This window comes from Gorilla gorilla, chromosome 13, assembly GCF_029281585.2.
Source record: "Gorilla gorilla gorilla isolate KB3781 chromosome 13, NHGRI_mGorGor1-v2.1_pri, whole genome shotgun sequence".
Lineage (NCBI taxonomy): Eukaryota > Metazoa > Chordata > Mammalia > Primates > Hominidae > Gorilla > Gorilla gorilla.
In genome coordinates this window covers 105,284,088-105,301,679 of record NC_073237.2, presented here as the reverse complement: position 1 = coordinate 105,301,679, position 17,592 = coordinate 105,284,088, and the positions used below count along the sequence as shown (strand labels likewise).

At 39.4% G+C, this 17,592-nt stretch overlaps 1 protein-coding gene and 1 non-coding gene across 8 annotated transcripts in view; both read left to right on the top strand.

Annotated features, from left to right (window-relative positions):
- TMEM245 (transmembrane protein 245) overlaps positions 1 to 17,592 on the top strand; it is a 104,677-nt gene that overhangs the window by 63,378 nt on the left and 23,707 nt on the right. For all 7 annotated transcript variants that reach the window (XM_019033785.4, XM_055351784.2, XM_055351787.2 and 4 more), the window contains 2 exons: positions 5,955 to 6,077; positions 6,219 to 6,364. In XM_019033785.4, the coding sequence (XP_018889330.3) occupies positions 5,955 to 6,077; positions 6,219 to 6,364 (269 nt within the window). The remainder of the gene's footprint in view (positions 1 to 5,954; positions 6,078 to 6,218; positions 6,365 to 17,592) is intronic.
- On the top strand, positions 10,347 to 10,416 carry MIR32 (microRNA mir-32). The gene has a single exon (NR_106228.1). It is a non-coding gene; the product is annotated as a microRNA mir-32 (primary transcript).

Sequence of the window (17,592 nt, the reverse complement as noted above, 5' to 3'; positions counted from 1 at the left end):
AGAGTGCAGTAGTGTGATCTCAGTTTACTGCAATTTCCATCTCCCGGGTTCAAGCGATTCTCCTACCTCAGCCTCCTGAGTAGCTGGGATTACGGGCGTGCCCCACCACACCCAGCTAATTTTTTTTTTTTTTGCATTTTTAGTAGATACGGGGTTTCTCCATGTTGGCCCAAGCTGGTCTTGAACTCCTGACCTCAAGTGATCTGCCTGCCTCGGCCTCCCAAAGTGCTGGGATTATAGGCATGAGCCATCACACCTGGCCTAAATTTAATTTTTATCAAAGTAATACATGACCATAACTGAAAAGGCAGCAACGCTAAAAGATTTTAATAAACAGCAGTGCCCTGCTGTATGCCTCCCAATTTCCCATCTTTTCTTTACAAACAACTGTCAATTCTTTTAGCTTTCCCTGGGTATTTACCTCTGAATTTCTAAAATAATGTTTATGCTACTCTCTTTGTTTTGCAGTTTTAGATGTTATCTTTTGGCTTCTTAATGTGGAAGATGAAATGCTGTTAATCAGATATTGGGCCTTTAACATGGATTCCTTAATTTTGAAAGCCTCTTTTCTGTTTTCTGTCTCTTTGTTTTCTTTTTCTCCTGAGAAATAGCTTCAACTTGCCTTTGAAACAGTGACTGAGGCCGGGCGTGGTGGCTTACGCCTGTAATCCCAGCACTTTGGGAGGCCGAGGCGGGTGGATCACCTGAGGTTGGGAGTTTGAGATCAGCCTAACCAACATGGAGAAACCCCATCTCTACTAAAAATACAAAATTAGCTGGGCATGGTGGTGCATGCCTGTAATCCCAGATACTCGGGAGGCTGAGGCAGGAGAATTGCTTGACTCTGGGAGGCGGAGGGTGCGGTGAGCTGAGATTGCGCCACTGAGCTCCAGCCTGGGTAACAAGAGCGAAACTCCATCTTAAAAAAAAAAAAAAGAAAAAAAAGAAACCGTGATTGAAATTTTCATTTCTGCTATCATACTTGTAATATCCAATAGCTCTTTCTTCTGAACCATCCTTTTTTACTTATTTGAGAATATTACTAATAAAATATTTAAAATGACTTCTGCTCTCTCTTTGCTCTGAGTTTCTTTAAAGTTTGTTTTGCTTTGTCTTTTGTTACCTGTCTGGTGATCCTTGGCAGTGTGCTCCTTTTTAAGAGTGCAACACGAAAAGCAGCTGGAAGGTCCCTGCCAGGTCAGCCTGTAGAAAAGCCCATTAGTCAGCAGGTTCCACCCAGTATCCTGGACCTTCCAGTTGGCTCTTTAATGCCAGTGCCTACAAAAAATAGTGTATCATCTAATAATACCTTTGAATGTTTGCTTTCCCCAAAAATTCAGGTGTGTTAACTAAAAGTTATTGAATCCCTTTTTGTTTTGTTTTGTTTTGTGACTGTAGTCGTTGAACTTAAAAGTGTCTGTTATTGATGAATGAAGTGACAGTGTTGAATCATATTAAGATAGATGATAAAGAAACATGATTAAATTTTATAAATTCTTACAGAAAGAGAAGAGGCAGTTTTTGAAACTAAAATAACAGTTTTGCCATGTAATCCCTCAAAAAGAAAAGTACAATTTCTGTATCCCTAAACACATTTAAATATTGAGTAATGAACAGTTCAGGGAACAGATGATTAGTAGTTTTTGTATGAAATGTTTTGTGTCAAATATTGTGCTAGGTGCTTACTAATTTCCATTTAATTCTCCCAGTGATTCTGCAAAAGTAGTATAGTTGCCTTCATTTTAATAACAAAAAAACAGGCTCACAGGTGTTAAGTAGTTTGCACGGTAAATAACAGTTGATATTCAAATTCAGTTCATCTTTCCTTGGCTCCAGAGGCCAGACTTTTTATATAATGTTGTATTATCTTTCAAACTGTATTTCATCCTGTAGAGAACTCAACATTTCTTAGTCTCATACCTTTATATTTTTATTTGCTTTGTCAGTTTTTTTTTTTTTGTTTTTTGGATATTGTTGTAAATAGGTGGCTTAGGGCCAGTCTCGTTCATGAAATCTTCCCAGTGTATTTCAGAACACATAGGTTTCTCTACTTTCAGACTCCTTTTGCATTTATTGTTTTCACCCTTTTGATACCTGAACATATTTTACCTTCTTTTTCAATTTTTGACACTTTAGTGTTTGTACCCAGTCTTCTGGACTAGATTGTAGGTTTTTGGAGGTAGAAGGAATCTCATATATCACTACCTTAGAATTTAGTATGGTGTTAGGTCCTCAATTAAACTAATTAAGAGAAGCTCATTAGGCTGTAGTGCAGTAGTTTAACTGTGGCTTACTGCATCCTCGACCTCCTGTGCTCAAGCCATCCTTCCGCTTCATCCTCCTCCTTCTTCCTTGTGAGTAGCTGGGACTACAGGCATACACCACCACACCCAGCTGATTTTTAAATTTTTTTGCAGAGATGGGGTCTTGCTATGTTGCACGGGCTGGTCTTGAACTCCTGAGCTCAAGCTATTCTTTCACCTTGGCCTCCCAAAGTGCTGGGATTACAGGCATGAGCCACCATGCCCAGCCAATAATTATTGTTGTATTTAGAAATACAGTGGCTGTGTTGAAATGGCGTTTTGAGGTCACGTGACTCATGTCCCTTCCTTTAAAGATAAGAAAGATTGGAACTAGAGAAGATAGCAGAGCTCATGTGGTCCATTGTCTCCAGGCTCCCTCCCAAGTCTCTGAGGCAGACAGAGGTGGCTCAGTTCTGCCAGGAGAGACATTTTTCCTTATTTAGACCTCTGCATTCCTGCAATGTCCTCTTCCTCCTTTGTTTTTCTAAACTGTTGCGTTTGAATCTCCTTCACCGGCTCCATAGAAGGTGGGCTGATGGCTCTTAGTAAGTACTGGGAAACGAAGTTAATAATCAAAAGGTTGTTTGGTGAGTGGTGGACTCAGAGTACAGGGCTGCAGAGCCACTGGAGATGGTGAGGCCTTGTTGGTCAGTTCTTATCCACAGTAGAGACCACGGTTCATGACCACATTGCTTAGTTGGTTCAGTAAGTCTCTTGGGCTTTTTTTATGTTTCATAATGAACTCTTTGTGACGTTCTTCCAGTACTTACATTGCTATTGTTGATTAAACTGATACCAAACCTGGCTCATGTTTTCTACTTCTGAGTTAGGATCCTTTTTTTTTCCCCCTCAGAGACAGAGTCTCGCTTTGTCATCCAGTCTGGAGTGCAGTGGCATGATCTCAGCTCACTGCAACCTCCACCTCCTGGGTTCAAGAAATTTTTGTGCCTCAGCCTCCTGAGTAGTTGGAATTACAGGCATGCACCACCACATTCAGCTAATTTTTTTGTATTGTTAGTAGACATGGGATTTCACCATGTTGGCCAGGCTGGTCTCAAACTCCTGGCTTCAACTGATCCGCTCACCTTGGCCTCCCAAAGTGCTGAGATTACAGGTGTGAGCCACCGCACCCAGCCTGAGTTGGGATACATTTTGTCTCCATAAATGTGTTTTGTTTTCAGAGTTTCATGGGCCTTGCTATTGTGCCTGCCTTTACCCATTTTCTCCTCTTTAAGCCTGGCATATAAATTAAAACCACTTTACTTTAAGGATTTAGTTAATATTCTAGAAATGTTTCTTCCTCTATTTTCTCCAGTTGATTCCCTTTCTTTTTTTCTTTCAAATAGGAAAGGTTACTTTTTTGTTGTTGGAGACTACCAGTCTAAAATTAGTGTATTTAGTTAATTTCTTAAGAATTACCACAAGATATTTTCTCTCAGTGCAACCCAGAAACTATTTAAATTTTTTTTTTAATAAAAATTCCAAAATGGCTGAAGCTGCAAAAAGAATGCTTGTCAAATCACAAGTAAAGGCATTGTTGGCTTGTTTCTTGGAACTGATGGCATTGTTCATTTATTCTTTATCCCACGAGGTCAAATAGTCAATCTTGCACATTTTTGTAGGCATTGTGAAGCATTTTCAAGATTTTATGTAAGGAGTTTTTGTAAATGAAACCAGCCTGCCGGAGTTCTCTTATGAAACTGAGCTGAGGTTTGCAAGAAATGCCAAGGGCAACAAAATATGCCTTTATAAATGGTACATCTGAAGTAGGAAAGGAATGGAGAAGACTTTTCATAGAACAGATGGACGTATGACAAAAACCAGAACTGCTGTTTTGGGAAGGGCACCAAAACAAAAATCAGATGTTGTGAGTTCTGCCCCACAACATTTAAGCTCTAAGCTCTAGTTCCACTTACTAGCTTTGTGCCTTTGGGCAAGTTTTCTAAAAATTTGTGAGCTTCAAATTATGTATGTATAAAATTGAGATAATATCATCTGCATTTCTTCGTTCACAGCATTGTTGGGAGGTCTATGGAAGCATTTTAGAAATGGTAATGGGAGGTGTTTTTCTGGTCATTTTGCTTTTGTATTTTTCATTAAGAGGAAGGATAGTCCACTTAGGAAGAATAGAACAGATAATATAATAAGGGGATTTGAGATAGTAAATGAAATGTGCAGGTATGCTATAAATATTGTACTTCTCCTTTATTAATATTTAACATCTATGAGAAACCTTCCTCATGATATCTGGTTCTAGTGAATGTGTAGGTGACAAATCAGCTGAACTCAGTAGACGTCAATATACTGGTCATTGCCTGTCTCAGGAAAGATTTTTGGCCTCAGAGCACTGCTCTTGTCCCTGTCTGTTGATTGCTTTTCTTGTGATTTAATGAAGTCATTGAGGTGATGCTTTTTATATTTGTAGATAGCTCTAAGTTGGAACTGGCAAGGGTGGGGGCTAGGCAGCCAGTAAAGCAAATACTGGAATTTCATGGCCTGCACTTAGGATCCTACAAGATAAATATAACCACAGGTTGTACTCTAGCATATTCCCCAGGAGGTAAAGTCATGGCCTGTGTCACATAATAATGTCTCTCTGTTAATGATGGGCCACAAAATGCAATCATGGTCCCATAAGATTATAATACTGTATTTTTACTGTACCTTTTAGATATTTAGATATACAGATACCTGTATTGTGGTTGCCTGTGGTATTCAGTACAGTAACATGCTACAAAGGTTTATAGTTTAGAAGTAGTAGGTTGTATCTTATAGCCTATATGTGTGCTAGGCTTTACCATTTAGGGTTGTATCAGTATACTCTATGACATTTGCAGGATGAAATTGCCTAATGACACATTTCTCAGAATATATCTCCATAATTAAGTGATGCATGACTATATTTTTTCTCTGCTTGCGATTTTTACATAATCTACAATGGTGTGTGTGTGTGTGTGTGTGTGTGTGTGTGTGTTTTGAGACAGAGTTTTGCTTTTGCTGTGTGTGTGTGTGTGTGTGTGTGTGTGTGTGTGTGTGTGTGTGTGTTTTGAGACAGAGTTTTGCTTTTGCTGCCCAGGCTACAGTGCAATGGTAGGATCTCGGCTCACTGCAACCCCTGCCTCCTGGGTTCAAGCGATTCTCCTCCCTCAGCCTCCCAAGTAGCTGGGATTACAAGCATGTACCACACCACACTTGGCTAATTTTGTATTTTTAGTAGAGACAGGGTTTTACTATGTTGGTCAGGCTGGTCTGGAACTCCTGACCTCAGGTGACCCACCCGCCTCAGCCTCCCAAAGTGCTGGGATTACAGGCATGAGCCACCATGCCCCACCAATTATATATAAAATTTTTTAATCCCGTTTTTTAAATTTAGCATTTCATTGTAAAATATTTTCCCATGTTATAACAGTGATGTTTTTAATTGCTGTCTATATTATTTGGTGTGGATTTACTATTTTCTTTACTATTGAGTATACAACTGTTTTTGGTTGATTTTTCTTTTTTTTTTTTTTAATTTTCATTTGAAATAATCCTCAGTTCTTAGCTTTTCAGCTCATGGTACTAAAACACTGTATTAAAAGCACACTAGATGGCTGTATAAACTTTTTTCATGAGGATTGGTTCTGATATCCAGCTTTCCTTCCTCGTCAGATCTTGGAGTCTCTGTGGATCGTTATGAGCCGGAATGTGAGCCTGCTGTTCACCACTGTCACTACACTCTTGACCATCGTCTTCTACAGCGGGACAGCCCTCCTCAATTTTGTACTCTCTCTGGTACGTCCACATAGATAAGTACACGTCATATTTCCTTCCCTGTTAAAGCATATTTCTGGTTTCATTTGCAATTGCAGATGTCTGTCTTCCTATAGTTTCCAAATACGATTTTTTTAGGAGATGTTGTCCTTTGTTTTGCAGATAATTTTCCTGACCACACTATTTTATCTATTAAGTTCCAGTGATGAGTACTACAAGCCAGTGAAGTGGGTGATAAGCCTGACTCCACTATCTCAGCCAGGTCCTTCTTCTAATATTATTGGCCAGTCTGTGGAAGAAGCTATCAGGTAGGGATAAGGTTTATGCTATTCTTATTTCTCCCAGAACTTTTTTTCCATGATAAGCCTGTTTTTTGTCATGAGCATCCTGATAACATTCAGTGCTAAACTCGTGAAGGACTCTGGTATTTTCAAGGTTTTCATCTCATTTTGAGAGGATAAATATGAACAGTGCAGTTGTTAATAAGAAAAAGATTCAGGCCAGGTACAGTGGCTCATGTCTGTAATTCCAGCAATTGAGATTGCTTGAGGCAGGAAGATTGCTTGAGGCCAGGAGTCTGAGATCAGCCTGGACAACATAGTGAGACCCTGTCTCTATAAAAAAATTTTAAAAATTATCTGGGTTTGGTGGCATGCACCTGTAAACCCAGCTACTTGGGAGGCTGAGGCCGGAGGCTTGCTTGAGGAACTTGAGGTTACAGTGAGCTGTGATCACGCCACTGCGCTCCAGCCTTGGTGACAGAGCAAGATCCTGTTTCTTTGAGATGGATCGCAGTGGTGTGATCTTGGCTCAGTGCAGTCTCTGCCTCCAGAGTTCAAGTGATTCTCCTGCTTCAGCCTCCCAAGTAGCTGGGATTACAGGCGTGCACCACCACACCCAGTTAATTTTTGTATTTTTAGTAGAGATGAGGTTTTACCATGTTGGCCAGGCTGGTCTCAAACTCTTAACCTTAAGTGATCTGCCTGCCTCGGCCTCCCAAAGTACTGTGATTACAGGCATGAGCCACCATGCCCGGGCAAGACCCTGTTTCTTAAAAAACAAAAAAACAGACTGGGCGCGGTGGCTCACACCTGTAATCCCAGCACTTTGGGAGGCTGAGGCAGGAGGATTGTTCGAGCTCAGGAATTTGACACAACCTGGGCAGCATAGTGAGACCTTGTCTCTACTAAAAATAAAAAAGATTAGCCAGGCATGGTGGTGTGAAAGCTGTAGTCCCAGCTACTTAAGAGGTTGAGGTGGTAGGATTGCTTGAGCCTGGAAGATGGAGGCTGCAGTGAACTTGGTCACACGACTGCACTGCAGCCTAGGCAACAGAGTAAGACCCTATCTCAAAAACAAAACAAAATTTAACAATTCAAAGCAGTCTTGATAACCTTCTCTCAAACCTGAGATTTACAAAGATGTAATGGTCTATCTCCATCAGCTTTGCATCAACAGGATCTTAGACCAGCTGTTAGCATCATGTCACTTGCTTAAGAGAACCCCCGCTTCCACCACCCCCATCTCCAACTTCTTTCAGAACCCTCTGCTGTCAGGAGTTCTAGCTTTGCTCCAGAAGGAGAGTAGGTGGACTTCCTGTTTCTCCTCTGTCCTACAGCCAAGCTGTGCCCTCTGCAAGGAGTAGGTTGGATACTGGAAATGCAGAATTGTTGTTTATCTCTTAAGTTATAGGCTCTGTATGCACTGGAGGTTCTGGCCAGAAACTTTTTCATTATGACTTCTGGCATCCATGTATTTACAGGCTTTGTTTCTGAATGAACTTCTTCAACTTTTCCTCCGTATAAGCTCTTTCCAGGTCGTTGGCTCTTGGCTTCCTTTATCTTTTCCTCTTCATCATTTCTGGTAGGGAGGGCCCTTTTGCAGAGCAGGCCTCTCTCAGCCCCTCCTGTAATCCCTGTCATCTTTCCTCATTAACAAGACTCAACTACATTTTTACTTCTTATGAATACGTCTCAAATTAAACCCTCCTATTGTCCATTAGAGCTCCTTTTTCTAATACGTTGTTAACCAGGTGGTCTTAAGCATCTCTTGAATAGCGAATCTTTGGCTGGCATTTCTGTCTCCACATACTTTTAATAAATATTGTCTGGAACTAGTCTTCCACAGAAATCTTGATTTTTTTTTTTTCTCTGATAATTGTACCTGATTGATCTTGGTATATTTTTTCACTGTGTTCATGTAATAGCTAGGGAGAATCCCATTTGATTGTTAGAAAACCTTCAGTTACATTCAAACAGGATGCATGCTCCTAAAATACAATGTCTGTAGAACTTTTGCTAAGTTCTCTCCCCTTTTCCTACTAGCAAGGCCTGGGTAAGGTCTTCACCAATACCTTGTTTCCGTGATTGGCTGTCAAGTGGGATTAAAAAAAATGCTCTTAACACCTGTATAGTGTCCTCAGGTATCCACACAGGGGCCATCTATAAAGATTCCAGATTTGGGAGTATATTATCCAGTGTAACAGCAATTGGGGTGAAGCTGTTTCGAAGGAAGTATCAGCTATAGCTTCCCTCCTAAGTCCTATATGACCATTGACTATCATCTTTGCTGAAAAAATGAAATGATGAAAATTCTAGCAATAGATTATCTTTTGTTTATCTAGGTGATATCTTTCTGACTCAGAAAAGCTTTTGCAAATGCTCTACCAAAAAGGAAAGCTAATCTTTTATCTTCCCAATAGAGTAAAGCTATTGGAGCAGCCATATCAACGGCTGGTAGGAATTCTCCAGTCAGTGTGGCTTAAGCCAAGCTTTGCAGAAAAATATCTACCTTGTTCATAAAGAACTTCAAGAAAGATGATGCTTCCATTTTCCTCAAGTAACCTTCATTGTTACTGACTCTTATTCTTAGAAAAATGTTTCTATTTTCACATCACAGCTTTTGAATTTTCTCTTGTTCTGCTTTCTTACAGCAGATCATCCTCTAAATGTCTGTCACCTTTTTTCATACCAAATATGCCACCTTTTTTGTTTTAAACTTAATTCCTAGCTGTTGTGTTTGCCAGTCAGTGGTAAGTAAAGCTGTTAGTCACACCTAGGTTCAGCTGATTGGAAGCACATACTCTGTTACACCATGATGCTTTCTTTCAAGAGGAGCTGGTTAGGGAAGATCATGACTTATATTTGTGGACATAAGAGGGTGGCATTTAGAAATTCAGGTCTTTGGCTCAGGAGAGAATTTGAGATTACAAAGAGTGCTGTCATCTACAGGGATATGAGGAAATCGGTCTTGTACAAATTAGATTCGACTTACCTTCTTGGGAGTGCATGCACTAATTATGTATTATAACAGTAGCTTATGTCTTGGTTCCATAGTATGCTGGCATTTAAAAACCATTTGTTTTATTATCACCTTATTTTAAATACAGAAAAAATTTTAACAACCTTTGGTACCAGAGCTGTAATCTAATGGTTCTCAGAATTGATAGATTTTTATGAGTCTGATAAATATGGTACAGACTAAAGAACGGGTTATGGCCTGAGACATTTTTCTAACCAAAGCTATATCAAGTTATGTAATTTTAAGGCTATAATTCAAGGTGTTTTTTTTTTTTTTTTTTTTCAATTTAAGTTCCTAGGGCTGTTTCTTTACTGGCTCAAATTCAAGACTTAAAATGTACAGATTTTATAGAGATTCCTCTGAAGAGCTTTCTCCTGTGGAGAAGATGGTAGTGAGTTCTCTTTCTAAGAGCTCCTGTTGGATTTTTCATCCTGAAGGTTTGTGTTGAAGAGGCAATATGTTTCTTCATGGAAAAATATTTTGAGGGAAAAATAAGTGGTTATTTATAATTTATGAATGACTATGAAAATATTGTAATGTCCTCAAAGTGCAGTTTAGCCTACAAATATCAGTGATACCAACTTTTATAAGCATCAGTCATTAATCATCATCTATGTTGCAGCTAAGTGGAAATCATTACATTCATTTATATGATCTGTGAATAAATCAAAAATGGAATTGAAATTGGGGGTTAATTGCATGACCGGACAGTGATAGTGTCTGTTCGTGAAGCTTTGCCTTCTGAAGTATGTGGTTTCTTTATGATCACTATCTCATTGAAGTTTTGAACCTTACTCATTATTTTGATTCTGAATAAGTATTCTTCTCAGTTGAATACATTTGCAATTGGGTTTTCATTTCATGAAGTTTTGAGTCAGTGGCATGCATCCTTTATCCCTAGACCATTTTCCTCTCTTCAGCAGCATGTTGTCTCCTGAATGTATACATCACACCCTTCTTCCCTGATGCTCCCATTCTGCTTGCTCTGGTGGAGATATTGCACATTACTAAGTTGCATGTTGTCACGGCCTCAATGCAATTTAGTGTGTGTGATATTTTCACATGAGTGCATGCACACGGGTATGGCTCTTGCTTGCTGGGATTACAGCTTTTCAGTGCCAGTGGGTGGGTGTCCTGATGAATTAGATAAGAGAGTGTGTATGCCATGCGATTCTCATTTGGAAAGTGAACATGCTTCCCACCGGTACCTTCCAATTTTGGAGAATTAAAAGTATTTGGATTAAAAAAAGTCAGCATTGATCATTTAGTAAATCAGTGTTTCCATTTTTTACTTTGAGCAAATGAAATATTTATTACAAATTCTCATTGATTTAAGAGTATAAACAATATTTAAATGTATAAGGAAGAATGTAAAGCTGTAAGAAAATGTGTTTTCATTTATTTGAAGAAATCTCTCCCAACACTGGAATAGAGAAGCAGAAATCTCTTATGCATATTTGGGGAAATTAAATTAACTGGAGTTCTTAAATAATAATCAAGACAGTAAAGGTATGCTTAACCTACCTGATGAAAGATTCATCTCATAAACTTAAGTTTCCAAGGTAAATTACCTTAAAAATGTTTCTTTTACTTTCTCATTGTGATGCTTCGAAAACTGCTAAATTCATTTTAGTGGGCTAATAATGGAACTAGTTTTGAGATACATGTTTACTATTTGCCTATGTAATTGAAACAACCCCTTGTTATTTTTTTAGTTAGCATTAGAGTAAGCATCCACAATCACTAGGCATTGTCAAGGACACAAAACCATGTATTACTGTATGAAAATATTGAATTAATATTTACTACTACCATAGCCTCCAGATGATCTATTGTGATGCTGTCATTGTATGTTTCTGTGTTTCACCACTGTTTTGGAGGGTGAGAATGGAAGAATTCCACGTAAGCAGCTCATCCCCTGTGCCCCTCAGCAGCTCGGCCATTCCCCTCATGCTGGAAATCTAATGTCAGCCAGGTTGCTATATGACACCCTGTGGAGCTGGGTTTCCAGGGCAGATTAATCAAGAAAGGGAAGATGTGACCTCTCAAGGGAGGTTGGGGCTGGGAAGGGGTGGGTAGAGAGACATTTGTTAAAGGATACAAAAATTACTTAGAAGGCATAAGTTCTAATGTTCTACAGCACTGTAGAATGACTGTAGTTGAACAATAAATTATATCGTTTCAAGTAGCTAGAAGGAAGACAGAGAATGCTCCCAACAAAAGAAATGAGGCCAGGTACAGTGGCTCACGCCTCAAATCCCAGCACTTTGGGAGGCCAAGGCAGGCAGATCACCTAAGGTCAGGAGTTCAAGACCAGCCTGGCCAACATGGAGAAACCCCATCTCCACTAAAAATACAAAAATTAGCTGGGCTTGGTGGCATGCACCTGTAGTCCTAGCTACTCGGGAGGCTCAGGTGGGAGAATCTCTTGAACCCAGGTGGTGGAGGTTGCAGTGAGCTGTGATCATGCCACTGCACTGCAGCCTGGGCAACAGTGAGACTCTATCTCAAAAAAAAAAAAAAAAAAAAAACAAAATGATAAATGATCAAGATGATGGATATGCCAGTTACCCCTATCTGATTACTATACATTATATGTATTGAAACATTATTATGTACCCCATAAATATGTAGAGAGCAGTCAAGGGAGCTGGCGAGTACTTTACCCACTGGTTATTGTATATACTGTGTCTCTAAAAGCTGACTGGTCTCTCCTACCAGCTCACTTTCTACTTGAGACATGCCATATTGCAGTGAGGCTAGAATACTGGGAAGGGGAATGACAGTCCTTTAGAAAAGAGGGTGGAACCAGTGTAAGGAAATGTGGAGGAGGCAGAATTTCACTTTGGACTCTTCACTCCTCCTTTTCTTCATTATTTATCTTCTTCCTTAGACAGGTAATTCTTACTCAGCTGTGGTCTAAGGCCCTGTGTACACTGAGTTTATAGAGCTTCTGGACTGGTTTGTTATTCTCCCCATCCCACTCCTTGCTTCAAATATCATTCCATTAAAAGCAGGTCATCTGATTAAATCCTGAATTGTCTTGTTATTTTTTTCTTACTCAGTTTAGAAAAGTAGCAAGCACAATCTGGTTTGTCAGAAAAGAGAGGGTTGAGAGCTAAAGTTAAGTATCAGGAAACGTGTGAAAAAGTAAGTTTCATCCTAGGATTTATAAAGGATGAAGATCAAGAGCTGGTTAGGAAGAGTTAACATTGTAAACAATCATTTGAAGTCAATTCAAGCTTCTGGTGCAGAGGAGTTATTATTAAATATAGTTGTGTAAAGGAGGCATGGATATTCACACCTTTAGTGCCATACGGTATAAATATACAGTAGGCTTTATTAGGGGAAAATCCTAGCTGAGAAAAAGCTGATCCTAACTAACTCTTGGAACTTTTATTCCACAGAGAGGTATGCTTAGGTGGGGCATAGCTGGATTGGATGCATGATGGCCTGCCTTCCAATAGACAGGAATCCTGCTCTGTAATAGTCTATATATAGTATGGGACAGGAGAACATCTCTAAGACTGTGTAGTAATGGGAGGTCTATGAGTAGGGAATAGGCCTTGTTAGAAAGCGGTGCCTCCAGCTCAGTGGCTGGTGTGTCAGTCTCTTCTTCCATTGAGCTAAATCACGTCCATCTGAGCTACCAAAAGGAGGGAGGAAAAGAACCTCCAGAGCCTTTGAATTTGATTCTCATCAACTATTGAGTGCTAGGAGAGCTTGGAGTAAAATTAAAGAACAACTGTCAATAATCTTTGAAGAATCACTGAAGAAAAAGGTCCCAGAAAACCAAGAGAAGGCAGATATTTTTTGAGACATAAAGGTGGAGGAAGTGTATATAGTCCATAAATATTAGACTGGTAAACTTGATGTAAGTGTTCTGTCAATTTCTGCAGTAGGTGCTTGACCACATGGTTGTGAGCAGTTACAAAGGGAAGGGTAATGACCATTGGCACCATGGATTCACACAGCACAAGTCATACACGGTCACCTTTAGGGAATGCCAGAAGTCCACGTCTATAGTGATTTTTGCAAGAGATTTGATGAACTGTATCATAATGTCTTTCATAGATAGTAAGACAGGGAAGTGCTTACTGAAATTGAGTGTCCAAAAAATGTCGACTAACTGGTTTTATTTGACTTTGGGAGTAAATTATTCCTAGCAATCTCTGAATTTTAGGTTCCAAAGAACCCTAGAGACGAGTGATAATTATATGCTCAGTATTATAGGTTATTTAAAGTAACCGAACCAAAACTTGCGTATGCACAGCACATAACAGTGGTTGGCACGTAGTGGGTTGTGTGTGCGTCTGTAGTCCCAGCTACTTGGGAGGCTGAGGCGGGAGGATCACTTGAGCCTGGGAGGTGGAGGTTGCAATGAGCCAGGATTGCACCACTGCACTCTAGCCTGGGCGACAGATTGACACCCAGTCTCAAAAAAAAAAAAAAAAAAATTGTCAACTATACCTTTATTTATTTTTAATGAAAGAAGAAAAACAGGTTAAAAAAAAAGTCCTTATAAGAGGGAGGAAGTTCTGGAATTAATGATGATAGTTGCACAAATTGTGCGCATACTAAAAACCGCTGAATTGTATACATTAAAATGATGGAATTTATGTTATATGAGCTTCATCTCAATAAAAAAATTTTATTAGAAAACAAAGGCAGGAGAGTCAGAATGAAGGAGACATGTGGACAGAAGCAGAGCTCAGAGATGGAGAGAGATTGGAGGATGCCACACTATTAGTCTGAAAGATGGAAGATGGGGCCATGAGCCAAGGAATGAAGGCAGCCTTTAAAAACTGGAAAAGGCTAGTCCAAGTGTGGTCGTATTTACAACTAAATGATCACAACCAGTTACAGATTGCTCTGTTCCCTCTCTACTCTCACTGCTTTACTTGGCTAGCCTAAAAAAAAAACTACTAAAAAAGAAGAGAAAACAGATTCTCCTTTAAATCCTCCAAAAAGAATGTGGCATCTAGGTTTTAGGACTTCTGAATTATAAGATAAAAAGTATGTTTTAAGCCAATTGAGTTTAGGGTAATTTATTACAGCTGCGACAGGAAACTAACACAACCCACTACATGCCAAGTACAGTTATGCGCTGTGCACATGCAGGTAGCATACCGGAAAGTTTTGGTTTGGTTATTTTAAATTGTAAGGTTAAATAACCTATAATACTGGGCATATAATTACCATTTATCTCCAGGGTTCTTTGGAACCTAAAATTCAGAGATTGCTAGGAATAATTTACTCCCAAAGTCAAATAAAACTTCATCTGGCATATAACTAATGGCACGCACTATGCCTGGCTAATTTTTTGTAGTTATAGTAGAGACGGGGTTTTACCTGTTGCCCAGGTTGGTCTTGAACTCCTGGGCTCTAGCGATCCACCTGCTTTGGCCTCTGACAGCGTTAGGATTACAGGTGTGAACTACCGCAACCAGCCAGGCAACAAATAAAAATGCTATATATTTATAGTTTGTAATAAAATGTTACATTGTGAAATGGTTAAATCAAGCTAATTAATATATTCATTACTTCACATACCTTTTTTGTTGTGAGAACATTTAAGAGGTACTCTTAGCAGTTTTCAAGTATACAATGCATTATTATTAACTGTAGTCACCATGCTGTACAATAGATCTACTGAACTTATGCATCCTAACTGAAACTTTGTACCCTTTGACCATCTCTCAGCCTCTGGGAGGTGGAGGTGGGAGGATCACTTGAGCCCAGGAGGTGGAGGTTGCAGTGAGCCAAGATAGCACCGTTGCACTCCAGCCTGGGTGACAGATTGACACCCAGTCTCAAAAAAAAAAAAAAAAAAAATTTGTAGGATGGCAACCACATCCTACTCTCTACTTCTATGAGTTCAGCTCTTACATTCCACATGCAGTATTTGTCTATCTGTGCTGTGCCTGGCTTATTTAACTTACCATAATGTCCTCCAGGATCATCTACATTGTCGCAAATGACAGGATTTCCTTCTTTTGGGGGGGCTGAATAGTATTTCCTTGTGCACACACCACATTTTCTACTAATAGCCACTGCTTATTGAGCATCTACTGTGCACTAGGTCAGTTACTAGGTGCTTCAGATGCATTGTCATTTAGCTTTTCATGGGTTGAATTGTTCTTCCTGCCAGCATCCACTCACATAAAACTGTGAGGTTTAACCTCATACCTTGAGGAGATAGGCGGTGAGGTAGGAGGCAGTGGCTTCTGGGTTGGTGTCAGTGGACTATTAGTTTTTTCGGAATTGAGAGATTAAAGCTAGTATCAGTTATAAAGTTGAATAGATACCGTGTGACCCAGTATCTCCACTTCTAGGTATTTACAGACGAGAAATGAAAGCATATGTCCACAAAGACTTGTACACAAATGTTCATAGCAGCACTATTCATAATACCCGCAAACTGGAAACACCTCAAATGCCCATCAGCTGGTGAATGGATAAGCAAGTTGTAGTAGATCTACATAATGGAATACTACTCAGTAATAAAAAAGGAACAAACTACTGATATACTCAACAATGTTGGTGAAGCTCAAAAGCATTATGCTAGGTGAAAGAAACACCGAAAGCTACACGACAACGTGAATGTACTCAGCACTATTGAACTGCACACTCAAAATGATTCAGATGCTAAATATTTTGCCATGGATATTTTGCCACAATTTAATACAAAGCTATATAATGTATGGTTGTGTTTATATGAAATTCTAGAAAAGGCAGAATTATAGTGACAGCATATCTAGTGGCCATCAGAGGCCAGAGTTTAGGGAGGGTTTGACTATAGAAGGGCATGAGGGAACTTTTTGGGGTGATGGAAATACTCTACATCTTGATTGTAATGATGGTTATAGAATGTATATATTTGTGCAAATTACTGAATTGAATGCTTCAAATTGGTGAGTTTTATTATTTGTAAATCATAGTTTAATAAAGCTGATACAAAAAAGAAGAAAAAGTTGCTAGGAATTTGAGGGAGTTAAATTCTGTTTTCTGGTAAATTGTAAGAGGATTTTTCTCTGCTGTTTTATTTATAAAACTTGTGTGCCAGATCACAAGTAATGAGGTAGAGGGGAATATATTGTCTTTTCATCCCTCACTATGTTACATGAATATGTTTAGTAACTGCAAACAATATACAGTGCATTTAAAAGTTGCCTTGAGAACATTACCAGCAACCAATATTCTCAGCAGTGAAAGAAAGAAGACTGCTGTCTTCTCCACGTGGTCCTTACTGGATTGAGCCTTGGTTACTTGCCACCCAGAGGGGTGATTGAGTTGCAATATTCTGTTGCACCTTTGATGTCAACTTATTTTTGGCTTAAATTTTTTAAATAAGGTTAAAGAAAGGATCACATCTCTATCTTTTCCTCATTGACCTCCCTAGTTCTAGACAAATTCTATACTTTTTTCCTTTCTTTTTCTCTGTGGTCGATTATGTCATTATTCCCTCCCCCTCAAAACCTACCTTCTCCCTTGGTCTCCGGGAATACTGCACTCTAGTGATTTTCCTCCTACTACGGAAATGATTTCATTACCTCTCTGGCTGGTATTTCTTTGTCTTTAGGTCCTTTATGAAAACACAACCTGTTGCCCTATTTTCTCTCCACTTGCCCTTTTAAGATGTCCTATACTCTTCTATAATTATTCTGGTGCGTCTCAGATGTCTTGTTCTGAATTTTCTATTAAGCCTTGTCTCTTATTTCAGCTACCTCTAGGGTATTTTCATCATCCTTTTTGAGTTCCTGTTGCCCATACTAAACAAACTGCCCTTTTCTTGCATGCCTCTTCCATTCTGGCCTTCTCCATGACTTTGAGACACTGCTATTCTTTCCCCTTCAGGTTTAAAACCTGAAGCTCTATTGTTTTCTTTTTGCTCTGTCCTCTCTGTTTAGTTGTTGAGCAGATCCTTGGTATTTTCTTTGGGGTCTTTCGCTTCCTTTTGGTATTTTTGGTACCACTTTATTCTGGGTTCTTGTTGCAGAGTCATATGGCTCCTTTAAGACGTTCTCTAGTGAGGCCTTTGGTCCGGATGACAAAGCAGGTTTTACAATTGGGGAGCCACTCTGCCCCTGGATCCATGTCCCAGAACACTACTAAATGACTAAATCACTAGATTACAGGGCTTCACTTTGCTCCTAACAGTATACCTCTTGGGATGCTTTAGAAAAGCTTGGTGTTTCCTTTTGCATGTACAAGGTCACGTTTGCCGCTAACGTCT